Source organism: Bubalus bubalis, chromosome 6 (genome assembly GCF_019923935.1).
Source record: "Bubalus bubalis isolate 160015118507 breed Murrah chromosome 6, NDDB_SH_1, whole genome shotgun sequence".
In the NCBI taxonomy this organism is placed as follows: domain Eukaryota; kingdom Metazoa; phylum Chordata; class Mammalia; order Artiodactyla; family Bovidae; genus Bubalus; species Bubalus bubalis.
Window position 1 is genome coordinate 97,625,599 of NC_059162.1, and position 26,971 is coordinate 97,652,569.

A 26,971-nucleotide genomic window follows, 5' to 3' on the forward strand; every position below is an offset into this window, starting at 1 on the left:
TTTCTTAGCCTTGTATTCTATTCTGTGGTGCCATCTGAAGATATTAGACCTTAATTTTATTTTTTACAAAATGGGAATGATACCTACCTAAAATGGTTACTATGAAGAATATATTAGGTAAATGTTGCAAAGTGATTAGTATTATACCTAAAAAATAGTAGATGCTTAAAGTAGACATCTTTCGCTTTCCCTTTCATTATTTTGTGTATAAATCCACCCAGGCATAGATCTTAGCATCATTTATTTTTATTATTTAGAATCCTATTAACCTTGTATATGTTGTGCACTTTGCTAGAGGTTTTCCGTAGATTTTACAAGTGAAACTAAACACATGACTTAGTCCTTGAGAGTACTGTCCACTTGAACTTTATATGTGGCTTCTCTCACTTGTTTGAGGGCCTGTCCTATTAACCAGTTTTGATACTAGGAAGTTTATTTTGTCCTCTGTTTATTTTGGACTTAGCACAGTTATGTTTTGCAAATTAACTCTATTCTTTTGATCTGGGGGATGTTAGAGGCAGAAGTTAAAATTGTTGTTCAGTCACTAAGGCACATCTGACTCTTTGTGACCCCATGGACTGCAGCATGCCAGGCTCCTCTGTCCTCCACTATGTCCCAGAGTCTGCTCAAATTCATGTCCATTGATTCAGTGGCTCTATCTACCCATCTGGTGGTGGTGGTTTAGTTGCTATCGTGTCTGACTCTTGGGACCCCGTGGACGGTAGCCTGCCAGGCTCCTCTGCCCATGGGATTCTCCAGGCACGAATACCGGAGTGGGTTGCCATTTCCTTTTCCAGGGGATCTTCCCAACCCAGGGATTGACTCCTGAACCCAGATTCTTTACCAACTGAGCTATGAGGGAAACCCCCATTTGGAAGTTAGAGTTAAATCTCCATAATTCAACAGAAGTAACCCTGGATCATCTCAGTCAGATGAACATCCCTGTAAGTCTTAAGAATTTGTTATGAATGTGAAAAACTTACTTACATACACACATGCACATAAAGCTGTAGACCCATCTCAGGTTGCTATGTAATTCTTTAGAAGTCTTAAATTTTAAAAATAGTAATTTCAAAAAATTCCTTTATAACTTAAGATATAAATAAAATAAATTTTAAAATATGTTTGTTTTTGGAAATTGCTGATGAATGATTATATTTTAGCTGTTGCATCTTACTGTATATGAATTATTCATTGCTCAGAAAAATAGCCTAGTGATTAAATACACAGCCTCTGGAGTCACTCTTCTAGATTCCAGTTCCACTTCAGCCACCTAATAACTGTGTGAGCTTTGACAGGTTATCTGATTTCTTTGTGCCTAGTTTTCTCATCAATACAATGAAGATACTATTACCAATCCCATGGGATCATTATGAATATTAAAGTAGTTAACATATAGAAAGTGCTTAAAGCAATGCCTTGCACATGGTAAGGACTGCATAAATATATGGTTACTACAGTTATTGTTGTTATTGTTACACGGCTGACAGATTATCTACTGGACTTACCTATAACATGTATGTTTTCTGAAACAATTATTTAGTACAGCCCCTATTTATCCTGTTTATAGTAATATTCTGTTGCTAAATAAAAGGATATACTTGAATGGAATCTACCACTCAACAGGAATAAGTTAAAAATATTTCGCATTATCCTGACTCTCCTTTGTGGCCCAGCAGTTGTTCACTTATTATACATTCCTACAGCTATATGGAATAAAGAATGTGTTTTGGCATAGAAACTGCATAATTTGGAGATATTTTTGTTGATAATCTTAAACTAAAACAGTCAAACTAATTTCAGTTCCACTGGAAACCCAAGGGGGTAATTGTTTTCTCCAGATGAGAGAGAAGATGCCAGCTTTTGTGTTAGTAAGTATTTCCAAGTGTTTATGTGGGGAAAATGGAAGAAAAAGAACATTTTACTTCAGTGAATTTAATCCACCAAACCATTAAAACCTTAGAAAAACTATTTCCACTAGACTTCTATGATAAGTAATAACTTGTATTTTGTATACCTATTACCATTTTCAAGCACTTTAACATAAGTTATCTTTGTTGTATTTCTCCATAACATGTTCATAAATTAGGTAGGACAGGGTTATAATCTACAGTTTTACAAATTTGGGTTAAGTGTCTCTTGCAGGTCACACAGTGGGGATATAAGTGGGTGTATAAGTGGCTCAGTAAGGACTTAAAACCAAATATTAGTATTTTCTCATAAATATCCTATTGAACTTTTCCTGCTATTGCTTGATATTCCTCTTAAATATTGGTTTTAATATTGGATTTTAAGAGGTGATACTTGGTTCTCGTTGATTGATCACATCTATATTTGGAGAAGGCTTAGTTTTCATCATTCAGACTCTTCAATATGTTTGTGACTATCTCCAGCCATTTGTTTTTCCTTCTCTCTACCCAGGCCCTACATGTTGGCTAATTCTCCCACTTATGAACACACCGCCAGTCTATTGAAGAGCAAGGGACGTTAAGCTAGCCAGCTTATAACTTATGAGGAGTTGTACTAGAAAGGGTTAGTAGTAAAGAGTTCCATGACATTTAAAGAATTCAGTGATCTAGTTACTCCAAATAATTGGAAATTGTCATAATTTGAAAGTAACTTAGGTGTAGGATGCCAAGAGTATCTGAGACATACCTAACATTCCACTCATTAGTTGAAAGTGTGATTATGTAGCATCCAGGTCTAAAGCTGGTAAAGCTTTTCTGTTCCAGTTCAGTATTTCCAAATCCTGACTGAGAGTCACTCAGGAAGCAGTTAGAAAGTTTCCTCCTCTCAATCTCTGGAGATCCTGATACAATAAATTTAACTTATTAAAGAGTTTTTAAGAGTCTCTCTAGGTGATTGTGATCTTTGCCTAGGTGTTGCTGAACCATAAGGACTCTTGTGTTGACCATGATGGCTACTCCATTTCTTCTAAGGGATTCTTGCCCACAGTGGTAGATATAACGGTCATCTGAGTTAAATTCACCCATTCCAGTCCATTTTAGTTCACTGATTCCTAAAATGTCGACATTCGCTCTTGTCATCTCCTGTTTGATCACTTCCAGTTCGCCTTGATTCATGGACCTAACATTCCAGGTTCCTATGCAATATTGCTCTTTACAGCATCAGACCTTGCTTCTATCACCAGTCACATCCACAACTGGGTGTTCTTTTTGCTTTGTCTCTGTCTCTTCATTCTTTCTTGAGTTATTTCTCCACTGATCTCCAGTGGAGATCACATATCGGGCACCTACGGACCTGGGGAGTTCATCTTTCAGTATCCTATCTTTTTGCCTTTTCATACTGTTCATGGGGTTCTCAAGGCAAGAATAATGAAGTGGTTTGCCATTTCCTTCTCCAGTGGACCACATTTTGTCAGAACTCTCCACCATGACCTGTCTGTCTTGGGTGGCCCTACACGGCATGCATAGTTTCATTGAGTTAGACAAGGCCGTGGTTCATGTGATTAGATTGGTTAGTTTTCTGTGATTGTGGTTTTCAGTCTGTCTGTGCTCTGTTGGAGAAGGATAAGAGGCTTATGAAAGCTTCCAAATGGGATAGACTGACTGAGGGGAATACTGGGTCTTGTTCTGATGGGTGGGGCCATACTCAGTAAATCTTTAATCCAATTTTCTTTTGATGAGTGGAGTGGAGCTGTGTTCCCTCCCTGCTACTTATCTGGGGCCAAACTATGGTGGAGGTAATGAAGATAATGATGACCTCCCTCAAAAGATCCCATGCATGTACTGCTACAGTCCATGCCCCCAACCCTGCAGCAAGCCACCTGACCCATGCCTTCACTGGAGAATCCCGGGCACCCATAGGCAAGTCTCCTGTGGGGTCACAGGTTTCATAACATGAACTCCTTATTGCCAAATTCAGACTTAAATTGAAGAAAGTAGGGAAACCACTAGACCATTCAGGTATGATCTAAATCAAATCCCTAACAATTATACAGTGGAAGTGAGAAATAGATTTAAGGGACTAAACTGATAAAGTTCCTGATGAACAATGAACAGAGGTTCAGGACATTGTACAGGAGACAGGGAGCAAGACCATCCCCAAGAAAAAGAAATGCAGAAAAGCAAAATGGCTGTCTGAGGAGGCCTTACAAATAGCCGTGAAAAGAAGAGAAGCAAAGGAGAAAAGGAAAGATATACCCCTTTGAATGCAGAGTTCCAAAGAATAGCAAGGAGAGATAAGAAAGCCTTCCTCAGTGATCAGTGCAAAGAAATAGAGGAAAACAGTAGAGTGGGAAAGTCTAGAGATCTCTTCAAGAAAATTAGAGATACCAAGGGAACATTTCATGTAAACATGGGCTCGATAAAGGACAGAAATGGTATGGACCTAACAAAGGCAGAAGATATTAAGAAGAGGTGGCAAGAATACACAGAAGAGCTGTACAAAAAAGATCTTCACAACCCAGATAATCACGATGGTGTGATGACTCATCTGGAGCTAGACATCCTGGAATGTGAAGTCAAGTGGGCCTTAGAAAGCATCACTATGACACCACCCTTATGGCAGAAAGTGAAGAGGAACTAAAAAGCCTCTTGATGAAAGTGAAAGTGGAGAGTAAAAAAGTTGGCTTAAATTCAACATTCAGAAAAAGAAGATTATGGCATCTGGTCCCATCACTTCATGGGAAATAGATGGGGAAACAGTGGAAACAGTGTCAGACTTTATTTTTCTGGGCTCCAAAATCACTGCAGATGGTGGCTGCAGCCATGAAATTAAATGACGCTTACTCCTTGGAAGGAAAGTTATGACCAACCTAGATAGCATACTCAAAAGCAGAGACATTACTTTGCCAACAAAGGTCCGTCTAGTCAAGGCTATGGTTTTTCCTGTGGTCATGTATGGATGTGAGAGTTGGACTGTGAAGAAGGCTGAGCGCCAAAGAATTGATGCTTTTGAACTGTGGTGTTGGAAAAGACTCTTGAGATCCCTGGACTGCAAGGAGATCCAACCAGTCCATTCTGAAGGAGATCAGCCCTGGAATTTCTTTGGAAGGAATGATGCTAAAGCTGAAACTCCAGTACTTTGTCCATCTCATGCGAAGAGTTGACTCATTGGAAAAGACTCTGATGCTAGGAGGGATTGGGGGCAAGAGGAGAAGGGGACAACAGAGGATGAGATGGCTGGATGGCATCACTGACTCGATGGACATAAGTCTGAGTGAACTCCAGGAGTTGGTGATGGACAGGGAGGCCTGGAGTGCTGCAATTCATGAGGTCGCAAAGAGTCGGACACGACTGAGCAACTGATCTGATCTGATCTGATCTGATGGACAAAGCTAGTGGAGGTGATGGAATTCCAGTTGAGCTATTTCAAATCCTGAAAGATGATGCTGTAAAAGTGCTGCACTTACTATGCCAGCAAATTTGGAAAACTCAGCAGTGGCCACAGGACTGGAAAAGGTCAGTTTTCATTCCAATCCCAAAGAAAGGCAATGCCAAAGAATGCTCAAACTACCACACAATTGCACTCATCTCAACGCTAGCAAAGTAATGCTCAAAATTCTCCAAGCCAGGCTTCAGCAATATGTGAACCGTGAACTTCCAGATGTTCAAGCTGGTTTTAGAAAAGGCAGAGGAACCAGAGATCAAATTGCCAACATCTGCTGAACACCGAAAAAGCAATAGAGTTCCAGAAAAAATCTATTTCTGCTTTCTAGACTATGCCAAAACTTTTGATTGTGTGGATCACAACAAACTGGAACATTCTGAAAGAGATGGGAATACCAGACCACCTGACCTGCCTCTTGAGAAATCTGAATGCAGGCCAGAAAGCAATAGTTAGAACTGGACATGGAACAACAGACTGGTTCCAAATTGGGAAAGGGGTATGTCAAGGCTGTATATTGTCACCATGCTTATTTAACTTATATGCAGAGTACACCATGAGAAACACTGGGCTGGATGAAGCACAGCTGGAATCAAGATTGCTGGGAGAAATATCAATAACCTCAGATATGCAGATGACACCACCCTTATGGCAGAAAGTGAAGAATAACTAAAGAGCCTCTTGATGAAAATGAAAGAGGACAGTGAAAAAGTTGGCTTAAAGCTCAGCATTCAGAAAACGAAGATCATGGCATCCGGTCCCATCACTTCATGGCAAATAGATGGGGAAACAGTGGAAACAGTGACAGACTTTATTTGGGGGGGCTCCAAAGTCACTGCAGATGGTGACTGCAGCCATGAAATTAAAAGATGCTTACTCCTTGAAAGGAAAGTTATAACCAACCTAGACAGCATATTAAAAAGCAGAGACATTACTTTGCCAACAAAGGTCCGTCTAGTCAAGGCTATGGTTTTCCCAGTGGTCATGTATGGATGTGAGACTTGGACTGTAAAGAAAGCTGAGGGCCGAAGAATTGATGCTTTTGAACTGTGGTGTTGGAGAAGACTCTTGACAGTCCCTTGGACTGCAAGGAGATCCAACCAGTCCGTCCTAAAGGAAATCAGTCCTGGGGTTCATTGGAAGGACTGATGCTGAAGCAGAAACTCCAATACTTTGGCTACCTGATGCAAAGAAGTGACTCATGTGAAAATATCCTGATGCTGGGAAAGATTGAAGGTGGGAGGAGAAGGGGACAACAGAGGATGAGATGGTTGGATGGCCTCAGCTACTCAAAGGACATGAGTTTGAGTAAGCTCCATGAGTTGGTGATTGACAGGGAGGCCTGGCATGCTGTAGTCCATGGGGTTGCAAAGAGTTGGACATGACTGGGTGACTGAACTGAACTGAACTGAATCCTGACCTCTCAAACATACATACAGTGAGTTGTAAAATGTTGTAAATGTATGTGAGTGATATTTGGGTCAGTGTATGGAAGAGGAAGCTGTATGGAAGAGGAAGCAGCCACTTCCTTAATGAGTGAAGGAAGACATCACAAAGGAATCAGTCTTTCACCTGGGTCTTAGTGGATGATTTTCTCAGAAGAGAAGAGGCCGTGCATCAGGGGTTGTGTGGACATGAAAGAGGCACAGCATCTTCAGGGAACTGCAGGAGTTCACTGTGGTTAGAGTACAAGGGTGTATGGTGAAATGGGGGTATGTTGACATTATATCAAGGTCCTTCTTCATATGCCTTACTATAGAATTTGAATTCTGTCCTCAGACCCCCGAAAGTTTTAGGGACTCATGTAATACCATTTCATTCTCATAGTATCATTTGCGAATATACTTGACATCTCAAAGTCATATTATGATCTAAGGCAAGAGTTGTGTAGTCTGTTTCTCCAGCCATTTGTTCATCCTTCTGCATATTTATTGAACATTTGCATGTCAAAACACTTTGGATAATATAAAAAATACTTATTAAATGTTCTCATTGAATTTTCACTCTAATTTAGCAGATGACATACTTCTTGTTGTCATTCAGTTGCTAAGTCATGTCTGATCCCATGGACTGAAGCACACGAGGCTTCCTTGTCCTTCACTATCTTCCCAAGTTTGCTCAGATTCATGTCCATTGAGTTGGTGATGCTATCTAACCATCTCATCCTCTGCCGCCCTCTTCTCCTTTTGCCTTCAGTCTTTCCTAGCATCAGGGTCTTCTCCAATGAGTTGACTCTTCACATCAGGTAGCCCAAAAGATTGGAACTTCAGCTTCAGCATCAGTTCTTCCAATGAATATTCAGGGTTGATTTCCTTTACAATTGACTGGCTTGATCTCCTTGCAGTCCAAGGGACTCTCAAGAGTCTCCTCCAGCACCATAAATCAAAGGCATTAGTTCTTCAGTGCTCAGCCTTCTTTATGGTTCAACTCTCACATCCATACATGACTACTGGAAAAATGATAGCTTTGACTATATGGACTTTTGTCAGCAAAGTGATATCTTTGCTTTTTAATTTATTCTTGTAGTAAGTATTAAATATCTAGGAAGAGATAAGAATCTATAATTGCTGAAGAGTCAGTGAGTAGTAAAGGTTCAAAACATGGAGAGAACTAGTCACTTGTCTGAAAAGGCTTAATGAATACAGAGGAGGGACATGAGTCCAGTCTGCAGCATGGGTTGGTTAGAATAGGTGGGAAAAGAGAAAAGTGCTTTTAAATGGAAAAAAAATTGAACAATGCATAAAGGTGTGGAAGTAAGTGTTTGCGAAGTGTGTTCGTGGATCACAAGTTGATTGGTTGCCTGGAGCTAGAGTTTCACATAGGGAAGGAACATTGACAATAAATAAATATGGCTTTGAAATGAAACCTTCAGAGAACCTCATAAGAAATGCTATTCCTGAATTTACTTTTGATCCATCTTAAAGATCTCACATAAAGCTCAAACCCCAGCTGAACTTAAAAAAATAAATATTTTGTACAGAAGAGTAATTCCTGGCATTAAGATACTTTCAAACACTAAAATCATTGCCAGAGATTTTCCAGCTTAACGTCAAGCTGTTTAAATGCATTTGGAAGAGCTTTAGATAGCTTTTTGTTTGGTTTAGACTTTTTTTTCAAGGAAAAGGTAGAAAAGTATAGCCATTGGCCCTGTGTACACACAGAGCATAATTTTCATGTCTTCATCTGCTAAATGTCTGTGTTTCTTTCATTGTTTGCCCATAGCCGGTGAACTTTAGGAATAATTCCTTCCTTTCTTGGACCCAGAGCAGAACCATATAGACAAGGTCCACAAGTCAGACATCAAAGATTAATATAAGAACATTTTCTAATAAACTTAGAGTCATTGTTTTTATATCAGTTTTTCTAGGAAAATATTTCTAGAAATATTTTTAATTGGATTTTTCAAATGTTATTTTCTGATTTTAAAAAGATACATAAAAATTGGAAGACTTATAAAGTACTCATGTGAAAGTAAAAATGAGATAACTTGTAATATTTTGTACATTTTACTGGCAATATTCTATGCATTTCTACAGTCATTTGTTTTTACAAACAAATTTTGTACCTTTCTATTTTAATGGTAACACATACGCATTTCTTCATTTTTCTACAGTGGTGCATAAATGTATTTTAATGACTATTTAATAATGCACTGATATACTCTGAGTTGATTTAATCATTGCTCTGTGGCTGCACACTTAGGTCGTTTCCCAAGTCTGTGTTTCTGTTATGTATTTAAACCAGGGAGAAACGTGTCTGCACCAAAGGTGGGTTATATGATCTACTTACGCAGTGTGCAAGCAGAAAATGGGTGACAGAAGGATTGTTCTTCCTTTCTTGTTTGTTTGTACCAGAATCCTCTATTGTTTACATACATTTTAGCCTCTTGTGTCATTTCCAGAAGCTTTATTTTTCTCACTTACTTTTTGGTTTGGATAAGATTTAAATATAAAAATCCATCTGTGAAGCATATTGTATATTCACATTGAAGGCTAAAAAACCATTTTTAATTAAAACTTTTTTCAGCACTCATGGTTCACTTTGTCCTGTTTTTATTATGAAACACTTCAGCCTTCTTTCTAAAACACATATGTCTTGTACATTTCAAGATGTTCCTTGTTGCTCATGCAGAACTAGTTTCTTTATGCTGTCAGCTCACGCCATATGGTCTGGCTGTTCATTTTGCTTCCCTTTCTGGCATTTGTGTGGGCAGCATCTTGCATGTAATGCAAGTTAATTTCATTCCCATCTCTCTCAGAAAACTTGTCAGAAGGTAAACCAGAAAACTGGAAACACTGAATGATTCTTTGAGGTGTTAGGTTATACATGATGATAAAGGATATAGCCTTGAGTTCCTAATGTTTGTAAGATTGAAAATGTGTCCAGTGAGATCTGAAGTCTGGCCAGATGTGAGTAATTATAATTAAGATACTATTGGTGTTTTTGACATTGAAAATTATGTTTGCTGCAGGTCATTTGTAGAGATGTAGATGGACCTAGAGTCTGTCATACAGAGTGAAATGTCAGAAAGGGAAAAATCAATATTGTAAATTAACATATATGTGTGGAATCTAGAAAAATGGTATATGTGAACCTATTTGCAGGGCAGGAATAGACATGCAGACATAGAGAATGAGCATATGGGGAATGGGGAGTGGGGCAAATTGGGAGATTAGGATTGACATATATACACTGCCATGTGTAAAGTAGATCGCTAGTGGGAAGCTGCTGCATAGCATAGGGAGCTCAGCTCGGTGCTCTATAATGACCTCCATGTGTAGGATGGGGGTGGGGGCTGGAGGGAGGCCCAAGAGGGAGGGGATATATGTATATGGGTATACATATAACTGATGCACTTTGTTGTACAGAAGAAACTAACACATTGTGAAGCAATTATACTCCAATAAAAAAAGAAAAAAGGTACTATTGGTGCTACTTGGCAATAGCACACATTATATAAACTGCAATTCTTCAGTATTGATTTTTAAACTAAATGTGAAGAGGGAGGGAAGGGGAAAGGAAGCATAAAAATCAGATTACTTTTCAGCCACACACCATCCTGCTCCCATCTGAAAGTCTGTTTGTAGGATTGTCCACACCATGTAGGTGGTTTTGAGATGACTGGTGTTACACTTCGAGTTAGGTGTAGTCAGAGATGAACTAACTTGAAAAGCAGTGGCATATCAAGTTGAGTCTGAATTGAGAAAGGGATTGGACCTGATAGCATTTAAAAGTTTGCTTTGCCTTTAAAGAAAACTACTAGTCTGGACAGGCTTTATATTCTCCACTCTGTTAAGTCCTCTAAATGGAAACCTCTATTCCTTGAACCCTAATGAATGAGTTCTGAATATCTGAATTTTTCAAGTAGTTCTGTTGTACTTTATAATATTCTTCTAATTGACAGAAACATCTAAATTTTTCACATATTTCCTAACCTCCTTTTTTTTAGGGGAAAAAAAAAATGGATCCCGGATATACCTCAATGCATTCTTGATGATTTTGGCTTCCCAGTCAACATCAGTAGTTATATCGGCCAACATAAATGCAGGGCTGTGAAGGTGGAGGAGACCCACTTGTGCCAACGAGCACTGCCTCCACCCTAATGTGACTTTTGTTTAGTCTTTAGCATTTATGCTGCCTTGGTATTAGTCCTTCCCTCGTTCACCATTCATCTCATTATTGCAGAATTTCTTTTCCTCCTCCTTTTATGTTTATGATGTAGAGTGGGCTTGGGGACGAGGTTACTAGTTTGATATGATTGTATAAAACAAGAATGAAAATGTCCTGTTGGGGAGCTTTGAGGTTCTGATCTTGTGTCACCAATGTCGACTATCATGAAGAGTTCTTTTTCCTTCTTGCTCCATCTAAGTGGATGAACTTGCTGTGTCCGTAGCATAGGTGTTAGTGTAAATGTTAATAGTCTCTCCAAATCCAGTTGGACATCTAAGGATAAAATTATTTTGGCCTAATGTTCTAATAAATTTTCACATAAATTTTAATATGAGAGAAGCATAAGTGCATTTAGGGTACATTGAGGTTCCTTTGTATGGTGATTTACTATATCATACACCTTCCACCCTCAGATAGATTCGAAAGTATGTTTTAAACTATCGTATCATACAGCCTATGATGCAAGAATTATCATTGACCCAATACAGACATGATGGTACATTTTATTTACACTCATGGTGTTTTCTTTCTGAAATGGAAACCTTTCTTCAATTCCAATACAAATGAAAGGACTAAATGCAGGGCTTTGTATATTCTGTGCAGCTATTTTGAAATGGGCTAATAAATGTTTTATTTCTTCAGTAACATTGACCTTAATTTCAAGAAATTGAAATTACATTTTGAATTATATCCTATAGGATATAATTCAGTTGATGCAGTTGATAAGAGCTTTTCTCTCCTTGAACTAAGACATGGAATTCCACATCCAGTAGACAAATTTAGCTGGCCAGAGAGAGATTTCTTTGAATTTCGTGGAGAAGTCAGTTAGGAAAAGTGTCAGGTGCCAAGGAAAGAGGATACAGAAGTGAATGAAACTTCATCATTGCTCTTGAGAAATTTAGAGTCCTAAGGAGAAAGGGAAAAACAGGTGGTAACCCTTCATTACAGAAGATGCTATAGTGAGTATAAACAAGTCGGGTAACTGTACAGTCCAAAAGAAGAGTAAAAAAAAAAGAAGAGATGAGGGATGGCGGGTGGGCAGAAGGGCAAGAGAAAATGCTCCTTCTGTGTCTCAAGGAATAAGATAACTGCTATAAGTACTAGAAGTGCATTCATTAAATGTTTTTGAATGCTATTACTATTCTGTCTTGGGAAACGAGAAAATATTCAGGTACAGAGTACTCTGGGGACAAAGAGAGGATGCGGTTAATTCTATTACAGGAAGAAGGGGGTCCAGGGAGATTTTTATAGACATTTTCTGTGGACCTTAATGGATGCATGGGATTTGGGGAGGAAGAGATGTGCAAAAGGAGAGTGAAAGCAAAGGGGACAGCTAGAGCACAGAGGAAGTTATCACAGAGATGACGCTGTTCCTTGCCACAGTGAGCTCTTGAGGCTTGCAGCAGAGGGCAAGGTGCAGGGTAATGCGACAGCCCTGGTTCAGTCAGTCAGCCAGTTGGAGTCCTATCTGTGTCATGCATCAATTGTGCGAGTTGGTGGCAAGGTGCTGAATCATTGTGTGCCTCCACGCCTCCCTCCCTCATCAGAAAAAGAGAAAGTGAGCCTATCCTCAGGCTGCCACGTTGCACAACTTCAAGTGGTATCATTCACCTTACGCCTACAGGCTCTACCTGTCTCAGGTGGGTTGGAAGATTAAGCAAGACAATACATGTATAACAGTTATATATGCACATTATCAGTGCTCAATAAACATTTGCTACTGTTAATCAGGCAGATGCAATTTTAAAGAATGAGTCCATTTGAAATCTCTTATTTATAAAGGTTTATATACCTATATCCTAGTTAATCAGTCTATATGTTCCTGAGATTACTTTAAATACAATGCAAAATGTGCTTTTCTTAGTTTACTGGGCTTTAAAATGTACTGTGAAAAAGCAGCTGAAGACCAAAGCAAAACCAAAACAAATCCCTCTAAGAGGTTTTGAATGAGCAGTTCTTTTTTGTCTTCAATCTTGGTTCATTTGATTCATGCCATCTCAACTATATTGATTTTTATCAATCTGTTATCTGTGACCATCCAGTGATTCCACTGGGGACTTTTTCTAGTGCAGTTTTGTGACCCTAAAGTTTAAAGAGGTTTATTTTTTCTTCCTTCTTTATATCCAGAAGCAAGGCTGTTTAGAATGAATTAGTTGATTAGAACATCTGACTTAGAAAATGGGACAGCCAAGAATTTGCCTGAAGATTCAGAAACATGGCTGGGGGACAGTGATTATTACCAGGCTTCAAATGTCAGCAAACACTTCAGGGCTGCAGGAAAGAAAATAAAACACATTAAGGTTTAATGACTTTTGTTATAGGAGGGCTTTGGGGTAGCCAGGATGGAATTATTTGCTGAACACATAGTCTTTTTGTTAGTTGTCCAAGTGGATTAATTGAAGCCTGTTAACACTTTATCTCATAAAACAGAAAATAGCCATTAGCTACTCACCAGTCCACATGGAGAATCCAGAGTTTGGGACTGCCTTAAGGGATCCAGTCAGCACAGTTTGGGATGACTACTCTCAGTTCAGTTCAGTTCAGTCGGTCAGTCGTGGCCGACTCTGCGACCCCATGAATCGCAGCACGCCAGGCCTCCCTGTCAATCACCAACTCCCGGAGTTCACTCAAACTCACGTCCATCGAGTCAGTGATGCCATCCAGCCATCTCATCCTCTGTCGTCCCCTTCTCCTCCTACCCCCAATCCCTCCCAGCATCAGAGTCTTTTCTAGGTAAAGTCGAAAAAGCTGGTAGCTACTTAGTCTCCTGTCACAGGTGAGGTTCAGACTCAGAGACTGCAGGTTAGCATGCAGGATGTTTGTGAGGGAGCACCCTGGACCATTCCAGTGGATGGGAGGGATGGTTAAGTTGTCATGTAGATGTGATAGCAGCTTTGGCCAACCCCACTGGGTGTGGGCTCTGGAACCAAATGACCCATCAGAGTTGTTTCATGTTAGGCTGACATGGCTGAAATGTCTGGGACTTTATACTTACTAGTCACTGGGTGAGCAGTGGCTCAGACGGTAAAGCGTCTGTCTACAATGTGGGAGACCTAGGTTCGATCCCTGGGTTGGGAAGATCCCCTGGAGAAGAAAATGGCAATCCACTCCAATACTATTGCCTGGAAAATCCCACGGACAGAAGAGCCTGGTAAGCTACAGTCCATGGGGTCCCAAAGAGTCGGACACGACTGAGCAACTTCACTTTCACTTTCCCAGGCTGCCCTCAGAAGGGTGGGACCCCAGGCAGGGTAGCTCTATAGCAGAGGTCATCCCTGCTGGTTGGGGCTGCCTCCCCCCAGAACCGCCAGCAGCTGGGCAATAAGCCCTGTCCTTGTCTCCCCCTCCTCTTCCATGGTCTGTTATATGTGAACCAACCAGTTCCCAGAAGCCTGACTGGACAGAGAGAGGCCTCACCCACTCCCTTTCTCCATTGTACCCACAAAATAAAAGACTCAAGTAACTCCCTGACCTCAATTATTTTACACCACTGGGCAGCACCGCTACCCCCAACACAGAAGCACAGTTCTAATAGTAGTTCTATGAGGCAGGTTCCATTTTTCCCAGGCAAGAATTTGAATTGATCCCTCCTCCAAGCTCCAGACCCACAGATACAAAAAAGTTCTTTGGCAGTCCTAGTGGGTCATCCCACAGATACCTCAGCATCAGTGGGCTCAAATCTAAACCCATCGTTTTATTATATTTGCTTTAGGATATTTCTATACAACCACCAGCCCTTATTCTTGTAACTGTAAAATTCTTAACCTGAGTTTAACCATGTGTAAGTGTACAATTCAGTGGCATTCTGTCCATTCACATCCTGTGTAACCATCACACTATCTATGCCCAGACTCTTTCATCTTCCCCAACATAAACTCTGTACCCATTAACAATTGCTCCCCGTTCCTGCCTCTCTCCCAACCCTGTAGCCTGTATTTTACATTGTGTCTCTGAATTTGCCTATTTTATGTACTTGGTATAAGTGGAATCATGCCTTTGTCTTCCTTCTGTGTCTGGCTTATGTCACTAAGCATAATGTTTTCAAGGTCCATCCACATTACAGCATACATCAAAATTCCATACCTTTTTATGGCTTAATAGTGTTCCAGGGCGGGTATACAGCATACTGTTTTTGTCTATTCATCCTTATTATTTTCAATGATACTGCACTCACCTCATAAATTTCCCTCCCTCAACAGCTTTTGATCCTTTATTCCCTTTCTGTGTTCTCTTTCTGTGTTGATAACAATCTTTCTAAAAACAAAAGATGCTCCTTGAGTATATTCATTGCCTTTATTCATTCACCCTCCCTGCATGCGAGCTCAGTCACTCAGTCTTGTCTGACTCCTTGTGACCCCATGGACTGTAACCTGCTAGATGCCACTGTCCTTGGGATTTTCCCAGGCAAAAATACTGGAGTGGATTTCCATTTCCTTCTCCAGGGAATCTTCCCAACCCAGGGATTGAACCTTCATCTCCTGCATCAGCAGGTGGATTCTTTACTGCTAAGCCATCTGGGAATCCCACTTTCCCTCCCTGACCCTGTCCATTTTTGGCTACATCATTGCACGCAATTCATAGTGACATTCATGTCCTTAGGATGACATCTGTCTACTTCTCCTAGCTGACCTGCTTTATTCTCCTACACACCAGATGCTTCAGCCACACTAAGTACCTCAGTTTACTTTAAGCATAACTTTCTAGCTTTGTGCTGTTTCTTCGGCTTGGAAATAGGATTCATTCCATTTTCCACATGGAAATTTCTATTCACCCTTCAAAATCCAAGTCTGTAAATCCCTTCCTACCCACTCTACCAAGAATTTGTTACTCTTTTCTCTGTTTTCCTGAAGTATTTTGTTCCTACCTCTAATCTGTGTCCTATTGCAAGGGACTGCAGTAACTTACTTACTTGCCTGCCTTATTGTTATGAATAAATTGCCTCTGTTGGGGCTGAAGATATTTTGCCCATTTATACCATGTGCCCAGAACCTAGAGTCTCATTCCCAAAGAATGCTGCATACGTGAGTAGTGCAAGGGGGAGAGTCCTAAAGGTGGGGGCAGAATTCTGGGTTCAAAGGCCAGCACAGCTACTGAGTGTCAGGCCTCAGCCACATCACTGCACCTCTCCCAGTTGCTTCTTCATCTGTAAACAATTCAACATCCCAGAGTGGGATTGAGAACCAAATGAGACGATTGATATGAAAGTGCTCTTGCCTAAAAGCACTTTCATATCAATAGTTGTGAGGGTTTTTTCTTTTTTGGAAAATGACCTATTTTATTAGTCTCTATGTGGGGCTTCCCAGGTGGTTCAAGTGGTAAAGAATCCACCAGCCAATACAGGAGATGCAGGTTTGATCCCTGGGTCGGGAAGATCCCCTGGAGGATAAAATGTTAACCCACTCCAGTATTCTTGGTGGGATTAATCCCATGGATGGGGAAGCCTGGTGGCCTACAGTCTGTGGGGTCAAAAAGAGCTGACTGAAGCAATTGAGCATGCATGTGTTAGTCCTTGTGTGCTGCCCATCCCAGATAAATGTGAAGTTCTACAGGATATTCCCTGTTTTGTGAATAGATCACAAATAGTGGGGGTGGTGGGGTAATTTTAACATAAATGATTTATGTGACGCTGTCACAAATTATGTGACATGTATGATGTAAATGGTGGAAATTCAGGGATGCAAAGTTTAGGCAGCAAAATAAAGGACTTGCTTATCATCGGTGTCATCTGACGATGGTTGCTCTGTTTTCGGGGGGTGGCAGGTAGTTAGTTTCTCTTTATTGGGGGTGTGCAAGCAGATGCTAATGGCATGACCAACTCAATGGACATGAGTTTGAGCAAGCTCCGGGAGTTGGATGGACAGGGAAGCCTGGCGTGCTGCAGTCCATGGGGTCGCAAAGAGTCGGACACAACTGAAAGACTGAACTGACTGAATGAAGCAGATGATGGCTAAACTTGCCTGTCAGGGAGGCTGTCTGAGATACACTGACCTTGACTGAAGAGGGTGGGAGGGCTAAGCTAGTTGACTCCTGAGGTTCCTTCCCATTCTGGACGTATATTATTCTAAACTTTACATATGAACTATATTGAGAGATGGACCCAGGCTTTTGCATTCTATTCAGGGGAAGATATAATGGTGCTTTTCCTTTCCTCTTTAAATGAAAGTTGTAATGTTTATATAAGATCTCAGTAAAAAGTCTGATATTTCTATTTTGTGAGTCCTGGCAAAAGCTGAGATTTGATCTTGAAATATGAAAGTAAACTGTAATTACCTCAATTTAAGCCTCTAGGATTTGTATTTATCTGATAGACTTTAAAGTTCTCCCAACTTATCACCCTGGAGAAAAGGAGAAATAACAATCATCTTACTTAGGGCTGCAAGTCTAGAGAGACGCTCACTCTAGGTTAATGGAAAACTGACACTGTTTTGCCTGGGCTTCTGGCAGTTCCCACCCAGGGACATAGTTGAGAGTTTCACATATTGAGTGCTTTTGGGATCTAAACTATATTGCAAATCACTCAAAGAATAGCTTCTTCATGGTATTTTTTAGAACAGCTACTTGTTTTTAAACATCTTCCTTTGACCATCCAAAGCTGCTGCTTAATGTTATTATTGCTCATGGCGATCACATTTCAGTTCTCTGAAACTAGTCGGTTTTTCTCTTTGTGCTGTTTCTATTCAAGTGAAGGTACGTGACTTGCTTTCCTGGATGCTCTCCACTACCACTCACCCCTCTGCTCCCCCCGCCCTCCCTGCCCCGAGGAGAACTCTGTGAAATCAAATTAGAAGCATACCGTGTCAGCATTAGAAGGCTCCCAAGATTTCATCTCAATGAATTCAAACCCTTGCACCTCCCTTATTAAAGATGAAAAAGCTGAGGTATGGAGCATCCCAAAGCAAGGAGCAAAATTTTTTTTAATTTAAATTTATTTATTTTAATTGGATGCTAATTACTTTACAATATTGTATTAGTTTTGCCATACATCAACATGAATCCACCACGGGTGTACACGTGCTCCCCATCCTGAAACCCCCTCCCACCTCCCTCCCCGTACCATCCCTCCAGGTCGTCCCAGTGCACCAGCCCCAAGCATCCTGTATCCTGCATCGAACCTGGACTGGCAATCCATTTCTTATATGATATTATACATGTTTGAATGCCATTCTCCCAAATCATCCCCCCCTCTCCCTCTCCCACAGAGTCCAAAAGACTATTCTATGACACCACCCTTATGGCAGAAAGTGAAGAAGAACTAAAAAGCCTCTTGATGAAAGTGAAAGTGGAGAGTGAAAAAGTTGGCTTAAAGCTCAACATTCAGAAAACGAAGATCATGGCATCTGGTCCCACCACTTCATGGGAAATAGATGGGGAAACAGTGGAAACAGTGTCAGACTTTTTTTTTCTTGGCTCCAAAATTACTACAGATGGTAACTGCAGCCATGAAATTAAAAGACGCTTACTCCTTGGAAGGAAAGTTATGACCAACCTGGATAGCATATTCAAAAGCAGAGACATTACTTTGCCAACAAAGGTTCGTCTAGTCAAGGCTATGGTTTTTCCTGTGGTCATGTATGGATGTGAGAGTTGGACTGTGAAGAAGGCTGAGCACCAAAGAATTGATGCTTTTGAAGTGTGGTGTTGGAGAAGACTCTTGAGAGTCCCTTGGACTGCAAGGAGATCCAACCAGTCCATTCTGAAGGAGATCAGCCCTGGGATTTCTTTGGAAGGAATGATGCTAAAGCTGAAACTCCAGTACTTTGGCCACCTCATGCGAAGAGTTGACTCATTGGAAAAGACTCTGATGCTGGGAGGGATTGGGGGCAGGAGGAGAAGGGGACGACAGAGGATGAGATGGCTGGATGGCATCACTGACTCGATGGACATGAGTCTGAGTGAACTCTGGGAGTTGGTGAGGGACAGGGAGGCCTGGCGTGCTGCGATTCATGGGGTCACAAAGAGTTGGACATGACTGAGCGACTGATCTGATCTGATCTGATACATCTGTGTCTCTTTTGCTGTCTTGCATACAGGGTTATCATTACCATCTTTCTAAATTCCATATATATGCGTTAGTATACTGTATTGGTGCTTTTCTTTCTGGCTTACTTCACTCTGTATAATAGGCTCCAGTTTCATCCACCTCATTAGAACTGATTCAAATGTATTCTTTTTCATGGCTGAGTAATACTCCATTGTGTATAAAATTAAGCCAGGATGTGAGGACCTTCAAGTCCCTAAGACTCTCTTAGTTTGACCTCCTCAGAAATGGAACAGGAAACCAAGTGCAAGCAGTTTATTTAGGAGGTGATTCCGGGAAACAGAGCAGGGCGTGGTGAAATAAGACGGGAAGGGAAGGCAGCTCTTCAGGATGTTGTAATGAGCACCTTAACTCTGTGGGCAACTGGGGCTCAATCCCCCTGAGAGCCTCAGGAGATGCTTTCGAATAAGCCTCCGAGCTGTCCCACTGGAGGGGGTCAAGGAACCCGTGGTTCCACAGTGACCCAGCAGCTCTTGTTTCTCATTGGCTGAAGGGTGGTTAATTCCCCAGCACTTCCAGCCTGTTCTATGGAGGGGGCTGAGTATTTTTCTGCAGCTGGAGGAAGCCCTCAGCAGAGTTTTAGTCTTTCAGTGGGAGTCACGCAGCAATCATGCGTAGGAGATATGGGTGGGGCAGTGACATCCCCTGCTGCAGCGGCCAAATGCTCATTCCCTCCTGCCCTGGCCAATAAACTTTAACTGCCTTAGAGGTAAGAGGCTGAAACAAAACATGACTTATAAGGGGAAATTAAATGTACAGGGTTGGTATTTGCAAATAAATAGGCATTATCCTTATTTTACAGAACCCACCATGCACTTTTGCACGTTACCAACTTTGCACATACTATTCCTCTATCTTGTATGAACTGCTAGAAAACTCCTATTCATCCTACAAAGTCCAGTTCCAATAAGAACTGTCTATTATGTCCTTTGCTGATTCCTCGGGCAGAATTAATTGCTCTCTTGCTTTGCTCTAACAGCATGTCCTGCCTTCGTCACACTTGCTACTAATGGTAGTAATAATAGCTACTGTTTATTGACTAATCTTGCTCCAGGCCCTGTTTTAAGTAATTTATGTGAATTAGCTCATTTAAAACTTTCAAAAACTCAATGAAGTATCTGCAATTACCATCTGCATTTTGTAGACTGGAAATGAAGACAGAGATTAGCGACTATCCCAATGTCTTACAGTTGGCAAGTGGCATAGCTGGGATTTGGTTCAGAAGGTCAGGCTTCCAAGTCCCTACTCTCTTTGGCTGGGGTAGAGAAAGGGGCCAAGTACTGAACTCCGGGACTGTTTCTGGCAGTTTTGGTAAGGCCTCATGCTAGGCTAGGAAACACTGTCTGCAAAGAATCTTAAGCAGGTAAATGACTCAAGATTTGCATTTTACAAAGGTCACTCTCACCATCATGCACAGGGTGAATCAGAGGAGGAGAGACTGAGAAGAGATAACAGCATTCTGACCGGTGCAATAATCCAGGTATGATGAAGTCCCAAGTTCAGCAGGGCTCCTCCTCCCTGGACTAACCCCCCTTACCTCCCCAGCCACTCCCCAACATTGTGGGGCTGCTACTTCTAGATGTGTGGGGGTCCTGCACAAATGCACCAGGCCGAGGGCCATGTGGGGGCAGAGATGATGCAGCTTGGGCTCTGGCCACACCTGTGAGCCCTGGTGAGGAGTCTCAGATACAAGAAGGAAGGGTGCCTTTTGCTTGCTTGCAGCACAGAGAAGCCATGTGGAGTAGCGGCGGTCCTGCCCAGTTTTCCCTCCAATCCAGACATTTTAAACTACTTTCCCTTTCCTAATTATGTCATGAGTTTCCCCACCTCTATTTTGAATATTTGATTTCCTCTGGTAAGGATGCTCTTTCACTCATTCATTCATTGTTTTACTTACATTTTTTTAGCACCCAACATGGACCCAGGAACTTCCTAGGTGATGGGGACTTTACAATCTAGGGGACGAGATAAGTGTAAATGTAGTAATTATGCAAATATGTTACTCTGACACTTTCTTTAAAGGTAAAGTTGGAACCATGAGACTCCATGCTGGATACTGGGGACTCACCTGCTCTGGGATGCAGGTGGCCAAGTTGAGATGGTGCCTGGGATGACATAACTTCCCTTTGGAGGGACATGACTTTCATGTTGAGATGTGAGCAATGAGTAGGAATTAACCAGGCACAGAGGGTAGAGAAGGAGAATGAACCACCCTTCCTGCTGTCTGACTATGGTTAACAGTGTGCTCATGAATCTATTTCTCTATAGATTTGGAGTTCAGATGAGACTCAGTACAACAAAGGCAGGGGGAACTGAGGAAGAGGTCCTCAAAAGAGAAAAGAGGAGAGGGATACGTGAGAGAAGCTGCTGGGAGAGGGAGCTGGGGACCACAGCAAGTAGCAGGAGGCTGGACTTGGCGAGACCCATGGGAAGTTCTCAGAGCAGGCTGAAGAGCTCTGAGAAATGGAGATGTTCAATATTTAATTTTAAATTGTGCTTCTGTAGCTTACAGCTCTTCCCCTCCCCAAACCTTCAGTATAATCGGTTGCACATAAATGCCTTATGTAGATGGTTTGAGGGAAATTGGGGGAAACAGCTGAGTGCCCAGAAAGGGTCCTGATGATCAGTAAGGATAGCATAGATATGGGAGGTGACACAGAATGGGAAAAGGTTGAGGGGCACAGAAATGTAGAGGCAGCAGCTACAAGAGGTATTCATATACACAGATGTATTGAAGCCCTCAAAACAATAATTTTATTTGTATTCAATTATGATGAGTGATTAACATAAAGTGATGATCAAAGTCAGCATTAAAATGGATCCCATGAGAGTAGGGACAGCCTGGACGAAGACAAAAGAAGGAAGGGACATTCTCATGGGTGTCTCTGGCAATGGGACAGGGCCGTGGTTTCATTCTAGACATCTGATACTCAGTGTAAACTCCAGCTGAAATAGATTCTTCCCCACCCCCAGCTCCCTACCCAGCCAGGACTTTGTAGAATTACCATCCACCGTTTACTGTTACTAATGCAACGCCTGTTACTTTCTGGGTACAAAGTCACTTGGTCCCCGCCCCTGGAGTGCTGTCTGGTCTGGGAGGCAAATCTCATAGTCCTGTGATCAGCACTGTCACAGAAGCAGGCCCAGAGGGTGTGGGAGCAGGAATGGGACTTTGATCCAGTTGTGGGCATCAGGCAGCTTCCTGGAAGAGGGACACCCAGGCAAGGTCATGGTGTTTTCCAGGGTAGCTGGATGCCTGGCAGGCAGAGGGAGAGGGCAGAGGCACAGCTGCAGGGGCTCCTAGGTGGTCTTCACTGCCCCTCTGCCAGGCTTACTCATAGCACCAAGCAGCCGGTCTTCATCTCTCTCGTCTCCAACAAGCCCTGTTTCTCCAGCTGGCCTCCAAGTCCCTCAAGGGCTTAAAGACTTGGTGCATGTTTGGATGTGAGAGTAGGAAGCTGGGAGATCTGAGTGTACCAAGAAGAGCTCCCTGCCCCAATGCCAGCTGCCACCTTGCTTACCCTCCACCTGGTCCCTCACTCCTTCCAGTCTGACAGCCACCACTGCAGAGCTGCTAATGAGAGTATAAAGTCCTGGGGAGGTTCTGGCTGGAAATGGATGAGCGGGGATTGGGAGCCAGAGGGTAAAGGAGGGAGATGGTGGACAAGGAAAGAATAAGCGTGAGCAAAGACACCGGAGGATTTTTGCAACTTTCTTGCCACTCTTTATCTTCCACTTTTTTGACCTCATGACACATGTAGAGTAAAAGCTCCTGAACAGACTCACCAGAGGAGGGAAAACTGTTTTTGAGGTAGGAGTGAAAGGTTCTGAGGTGGAGAGAGCTGGAGCCCGAGACCCAGTGCAAGGCCTGCTGTGTGTCCTGAGCAGACCAAGCACCCTCTCTGGGCCTCCTGGCTCCTCTCCTCAGTGTGCAGCCTGGCCGGGGTACTTGTCAGGGCCCCCTGCAGTCTCAACCTCTGAGGGTTCCATGTGGACAGTGAGGCTGGAGGAAAGCCTGTCTGCAGCCGGCCAAGCCTGGCAGTGCTGAACCTGCCTGGGCCAAATGGAGGTGTTGAACCTGCCTGGGCCGAAGCCAGGCCTGCAGAGTCATGCAAAATAGCCCCAAAGGAAGACATTGACGGCCAGCAGCAGCACCGCGTTAATGTTGCAGACGCTCCTCCAGAGCGGCTCCTCCGCGATGCTGGTCAGTTTCTGCTCCAGGGCGGCCTTCTCGGCGGGGCTCAGCGCTTGCTCCGGGGCTCCCGAGAGCCCGCAGAGCCACCGCCAGAGCCACTGTCCCCAGGACCTGCGTGGGGCTGAGGAACAGGAGTCAGAGGGGAGGGAGGCAGGGGAGCGGCAGAGCACAGGTGGGAGAAAGGAGATGATGAGAGAGCAGGGCCGGGAGAGAGATGGTGAGAAACCCAGGAAAGGAGCGAGGCGCACAGAAGGGGCAGAGGCAGGTCAGCTTAGCCGTGGTGCAAGCCGCAGGCGGAGTGCTGAGCTAGGGCATCACGCTGAAACCCCAAACTGTTGTATAGCAGATTCATCTCCAGGGGCAGGGGTGTTGGGGGTGAGGGTTATGAAGCTCCTTCCAGTTCAGAGCGACCGAGGACCCAGTGGCTCAGCATTAGGAAGCACACTGCCCTGCGGTATAAACCAGATCCTACACCTGCACTTTCGCAGTAATGAGGACAATATTTTGGCTCCCATCTGCCTTACTCGTTTAATATCAGTAGTCGTCTGGGAAGAGGAAGGGTGATATTTTGAGGATTCCCTTAGAGACCCCATCCCCAGTGAACTCCCAAATGGGGTCTTCGAGGACCCATGACTTCGTGTCTGTCTCCATCGCTCCCTTCCGCCCCATATGCCCTCAGCCTACCTCCAGACTGCTCCTGGCCCTGGCCGGGGTCTTCTGCTCCTCTGGCCCCTGTGGGGCTCTCCCCAGAGGCAACCTCCGCTGTCCCCGCTGTACCCTGAGGGGGCTCCTTCTCCAGCTCAGAGCAGGGGTGATGCCGCGTCCACCAAGTCAGACGAGCCAGCTGGAGGGAAAGCAAACAGTCTCAGCTCAGGTGCCTTTGGAGGGCAGTAGGACTGTAAGAAGAGAGGACCCTATTCCTGGGAGGCCGGCAGAGCCTCGTGGAGAACAAGGAAGAAGCTCGCGGCTGGAGGAGGCCGGGCTCTGAGCCCTGACTCACCCGTCCTTTGAAAACCTGAACTCCTTGCACCTGCTCCACGCAGGCCTCCTGCCAGGGGCCAAAATCTCAGTGGATCAGTATGGGCCCCTGACCTCCCAGAGCTCACAGACAGGGAGAAGCAAGACTGGGGACAGGCAGACAGGTGCCCTGTAGGGTAAGGGAGTTAGAGAAGGCGAGGTTCGGAAATAGACCGGCACTTTACAGGAACAGATCACCTTTAATGAGGTGAGAAGGGGCAGTAGTCAGATTAGTGAGCTGCTGCACTAACCCAAGAAAAGAGTAAGTATATATAGGCATATATGTGGAAATCTACTGTCTTAAGGGGGCCTGTTCTTTTCTAAGGTTGTTCAGAGTAGTTATCTCTTAAACGGCTGGGGCAAGGAATTCTGGAGATCAGCCAGAGGCTGGACCAGCTGTGAGCTGGGCGTAATCAACCTTAATGTCCATTTTTTTTTTTTTTTTTCCTTCAGGTGAGCAAGTTCTTTGTTTTGCATAGAATGGTGGGGAGGACCCTAAGGGAAGTTTTAACTCCAGGCTATTTTGATCCATGTAACTTTCCTTTATGCCCCACGTAGCGACTTCTGTGGTCAGGTGGAGGAGCTGACGGTAAATGAAACTGGCCGGCAGTGGAGAGTCACGGAAGACAGAGGCAGAGGAAAGAGGTTGAGTTCTAGGCTTTAGAAAGATCTCCTGGAGTGAACTGGTGGGATCCAGCCTGGAGCCGGCTGTGCAAGTGAAACAAGGAAAAAGGAGCAGCCAGAGGTCACAGGAGGGGGCAGTGTCAAGGTTAAGGAGTGAGCTCTGCAGGCTGTGACGACTGAGTAAGCAGGCAGGGGAGAGAGGAAATGACGGCTCACACAAGGAACAATGATATTTATAGGAGCAGGAAGAAAACCCCTTGAGATGGCAGAGGGGCAGTCAGCTGGCAGGAAAAAAATACAATGAGCAGAAGAGAGGTCTCCAGGATGCAGCATGTGGGCAGTGATATCTGGTTCTTCTCAGAATCCACTTAAAGAGGATGAGGAAGTGGCTGTTGATTTTTAGTTACAAGGTTGTTGGGCATCTTGGTGTGAGCCACGCCAGAGGGCAGTGGGACACCAGCCAGACGGCAGTGGGATGGGAAGTAGATGAGAGGGAAGCGGAGGCTGGGGATGGAGACCATTCTTCACAGTTTGCTGCTGAGGCTCAGAGAGGGAGACAACTGTATCTGGAGGAGACCAGGAGCCAGGGAGGAGAATTTTCATTGGGAAGGATTTTGGTGCGGAATGAGACAGCAGACAGTGGGGAAGCTGCAGGATCAAGGAGTGGGCAGAGATCATTTCTGGAGTGAGTCCCCTGGGGAAGTCAACCTCTTGGCTCTTCTGTGAAGATGCTGCTTGTTTGTAGGATTTCATTACGCCAAAGGTCTAGATTGTTTTGCCAACTCTAAAGGTAAGGAGTGTTATTAGTTATTTCCACCCAGTGTGTCAGGGACCAACTTTTGGCATGGGCTCTGTTACGGGCAGAATACTGTTCCCGCCAAATTCACATGCTGAAGTCTTAATCACCTCCTACTTCACAGTGTAACTGTGTTTGGAGAGAGGTTCTTTAAAGAGGTGTGTGCTAAGTCCTTTCGATTGTGTCTGACTCTTTGTGACCCCATGGATGGTAGCCCACCAGGCTCCTCTGTCCATGGGATTCTCCAGGCAAGATTACTGGAGTGGGTTGCCATGCCCTCCTTTGGGGGAGTTTTCCGACCCAGGGGTTGAACCCACATCTCTCAGTTCTCTTGCATTGGCAGGTGGATTGTTTACCACTAACACCTCCTGGGAAGCTCCTCTTTAAAGAAGTGATTAAGGTTAAATGAAGTTTGATGAGTGAATTCCAATCCAATGTGACTGGTGTCCTTAGAAAGGAGATTAGGATGCAGGCAGACATAGGTAAAAGCCCTCATGAAGACAGAGGGAAGATGGCCATCTATGAGCCAAGGAGAGAGGCCCTGGAGGAAATAACCCTGCTGACACCTTGACTTCTGGCCTGCAGACCTGCAGGAAAATAATTTCAATCGTTGAAGCCACTCAGTATGTTGTACTTTGTTATGGCAGCCTGAGCGAACTAATGCCCTTTTGCTCTAAAGAAAACAAAGTTTCAAAAGACAGAGCATCCCTGTCTCAGTTCAGTCCAGTCGCTCAGTCGTGTCCAACTCTGCGACCCCATGAATCGCAGCACGCCAGGCCTCCCTGTCCGTGTCTGGGGACTGGTAAATCCATCAGCATGGGAGCTGTGAGGGTTTCAAGCTGAGCTCTTACTTTGCTTGATTGTTTATTTTTTCATAGACTGGTTTCTTTAAGGTCCAACTCAAAGTGGCCTTGTCAGACCACCCTTCCCCTCCCCCAGGGGCGCCTGCCTCTCCTACTCTTGACTGCTCCCCTTGAGCTTGGTCCTCTGTGCTTTCTCCTGGTAGAGTAACTGTTGGTGGTGTTGAGGTCTTCCTTTCCTCCTCCCCCCGCTCCCCACTTCCCATGGACAGTGGCTGGCAGGGACCGTTCATCTTTGTGAGCCCAGGACAGGGCCTGGCCCAGAGTAGGCGCCCACTGAATAATTTTCCAACTGAATGAATTACTTTTCACTTGGGAATTAACAGCACAAGGAGCTCACCATCCCTAAGACATCTGTGACCACAACTCAGTAGAGTGAAGGTCAATGGTGGAATTCCAGGCACTGGGGAAGGGGAGCATGG

At 43.6% G+C, this 26,971-nt stretch overlaps 1 protein-coding gene across 3 annotated transcripts in view; it reads right to left on the reverse strand.

The window, feature by feature from the left end:
• Nucleotides 1–13,173: 13,173 nt before the first annotated feature.
• The window catches only part of SLC5A9 (solute carrier family 5 member 9), a 38,450-nt gene continuing 24,652 nt past the window's right edge, over nucleotides 13,174–26,971 (reverse strand). For 2 of the 3 annotated variants that reach the window (XM_044945035.2, XM_006053634.4), the window contains 2 exons: nucleotides 23,937–24,096; nucleotides 23,165–23,373 (listed from right to left, as the gene is read on the reverse strand). In XM_044945035.2, the coding sequence (XP_044800970.1) occupies nucleotides 23,165–23,373; nucleotides 23,937–24,096 (369 nt within the window). Of the gene's footprint in view, nucleotides 13,291–23,164; nucleotides 23,374–23,936; nucleotides 24,097–26,971 lie in introns of those variants that run through there. The other variant, XM_044945036.2, reaches the window with a different exon arrangement.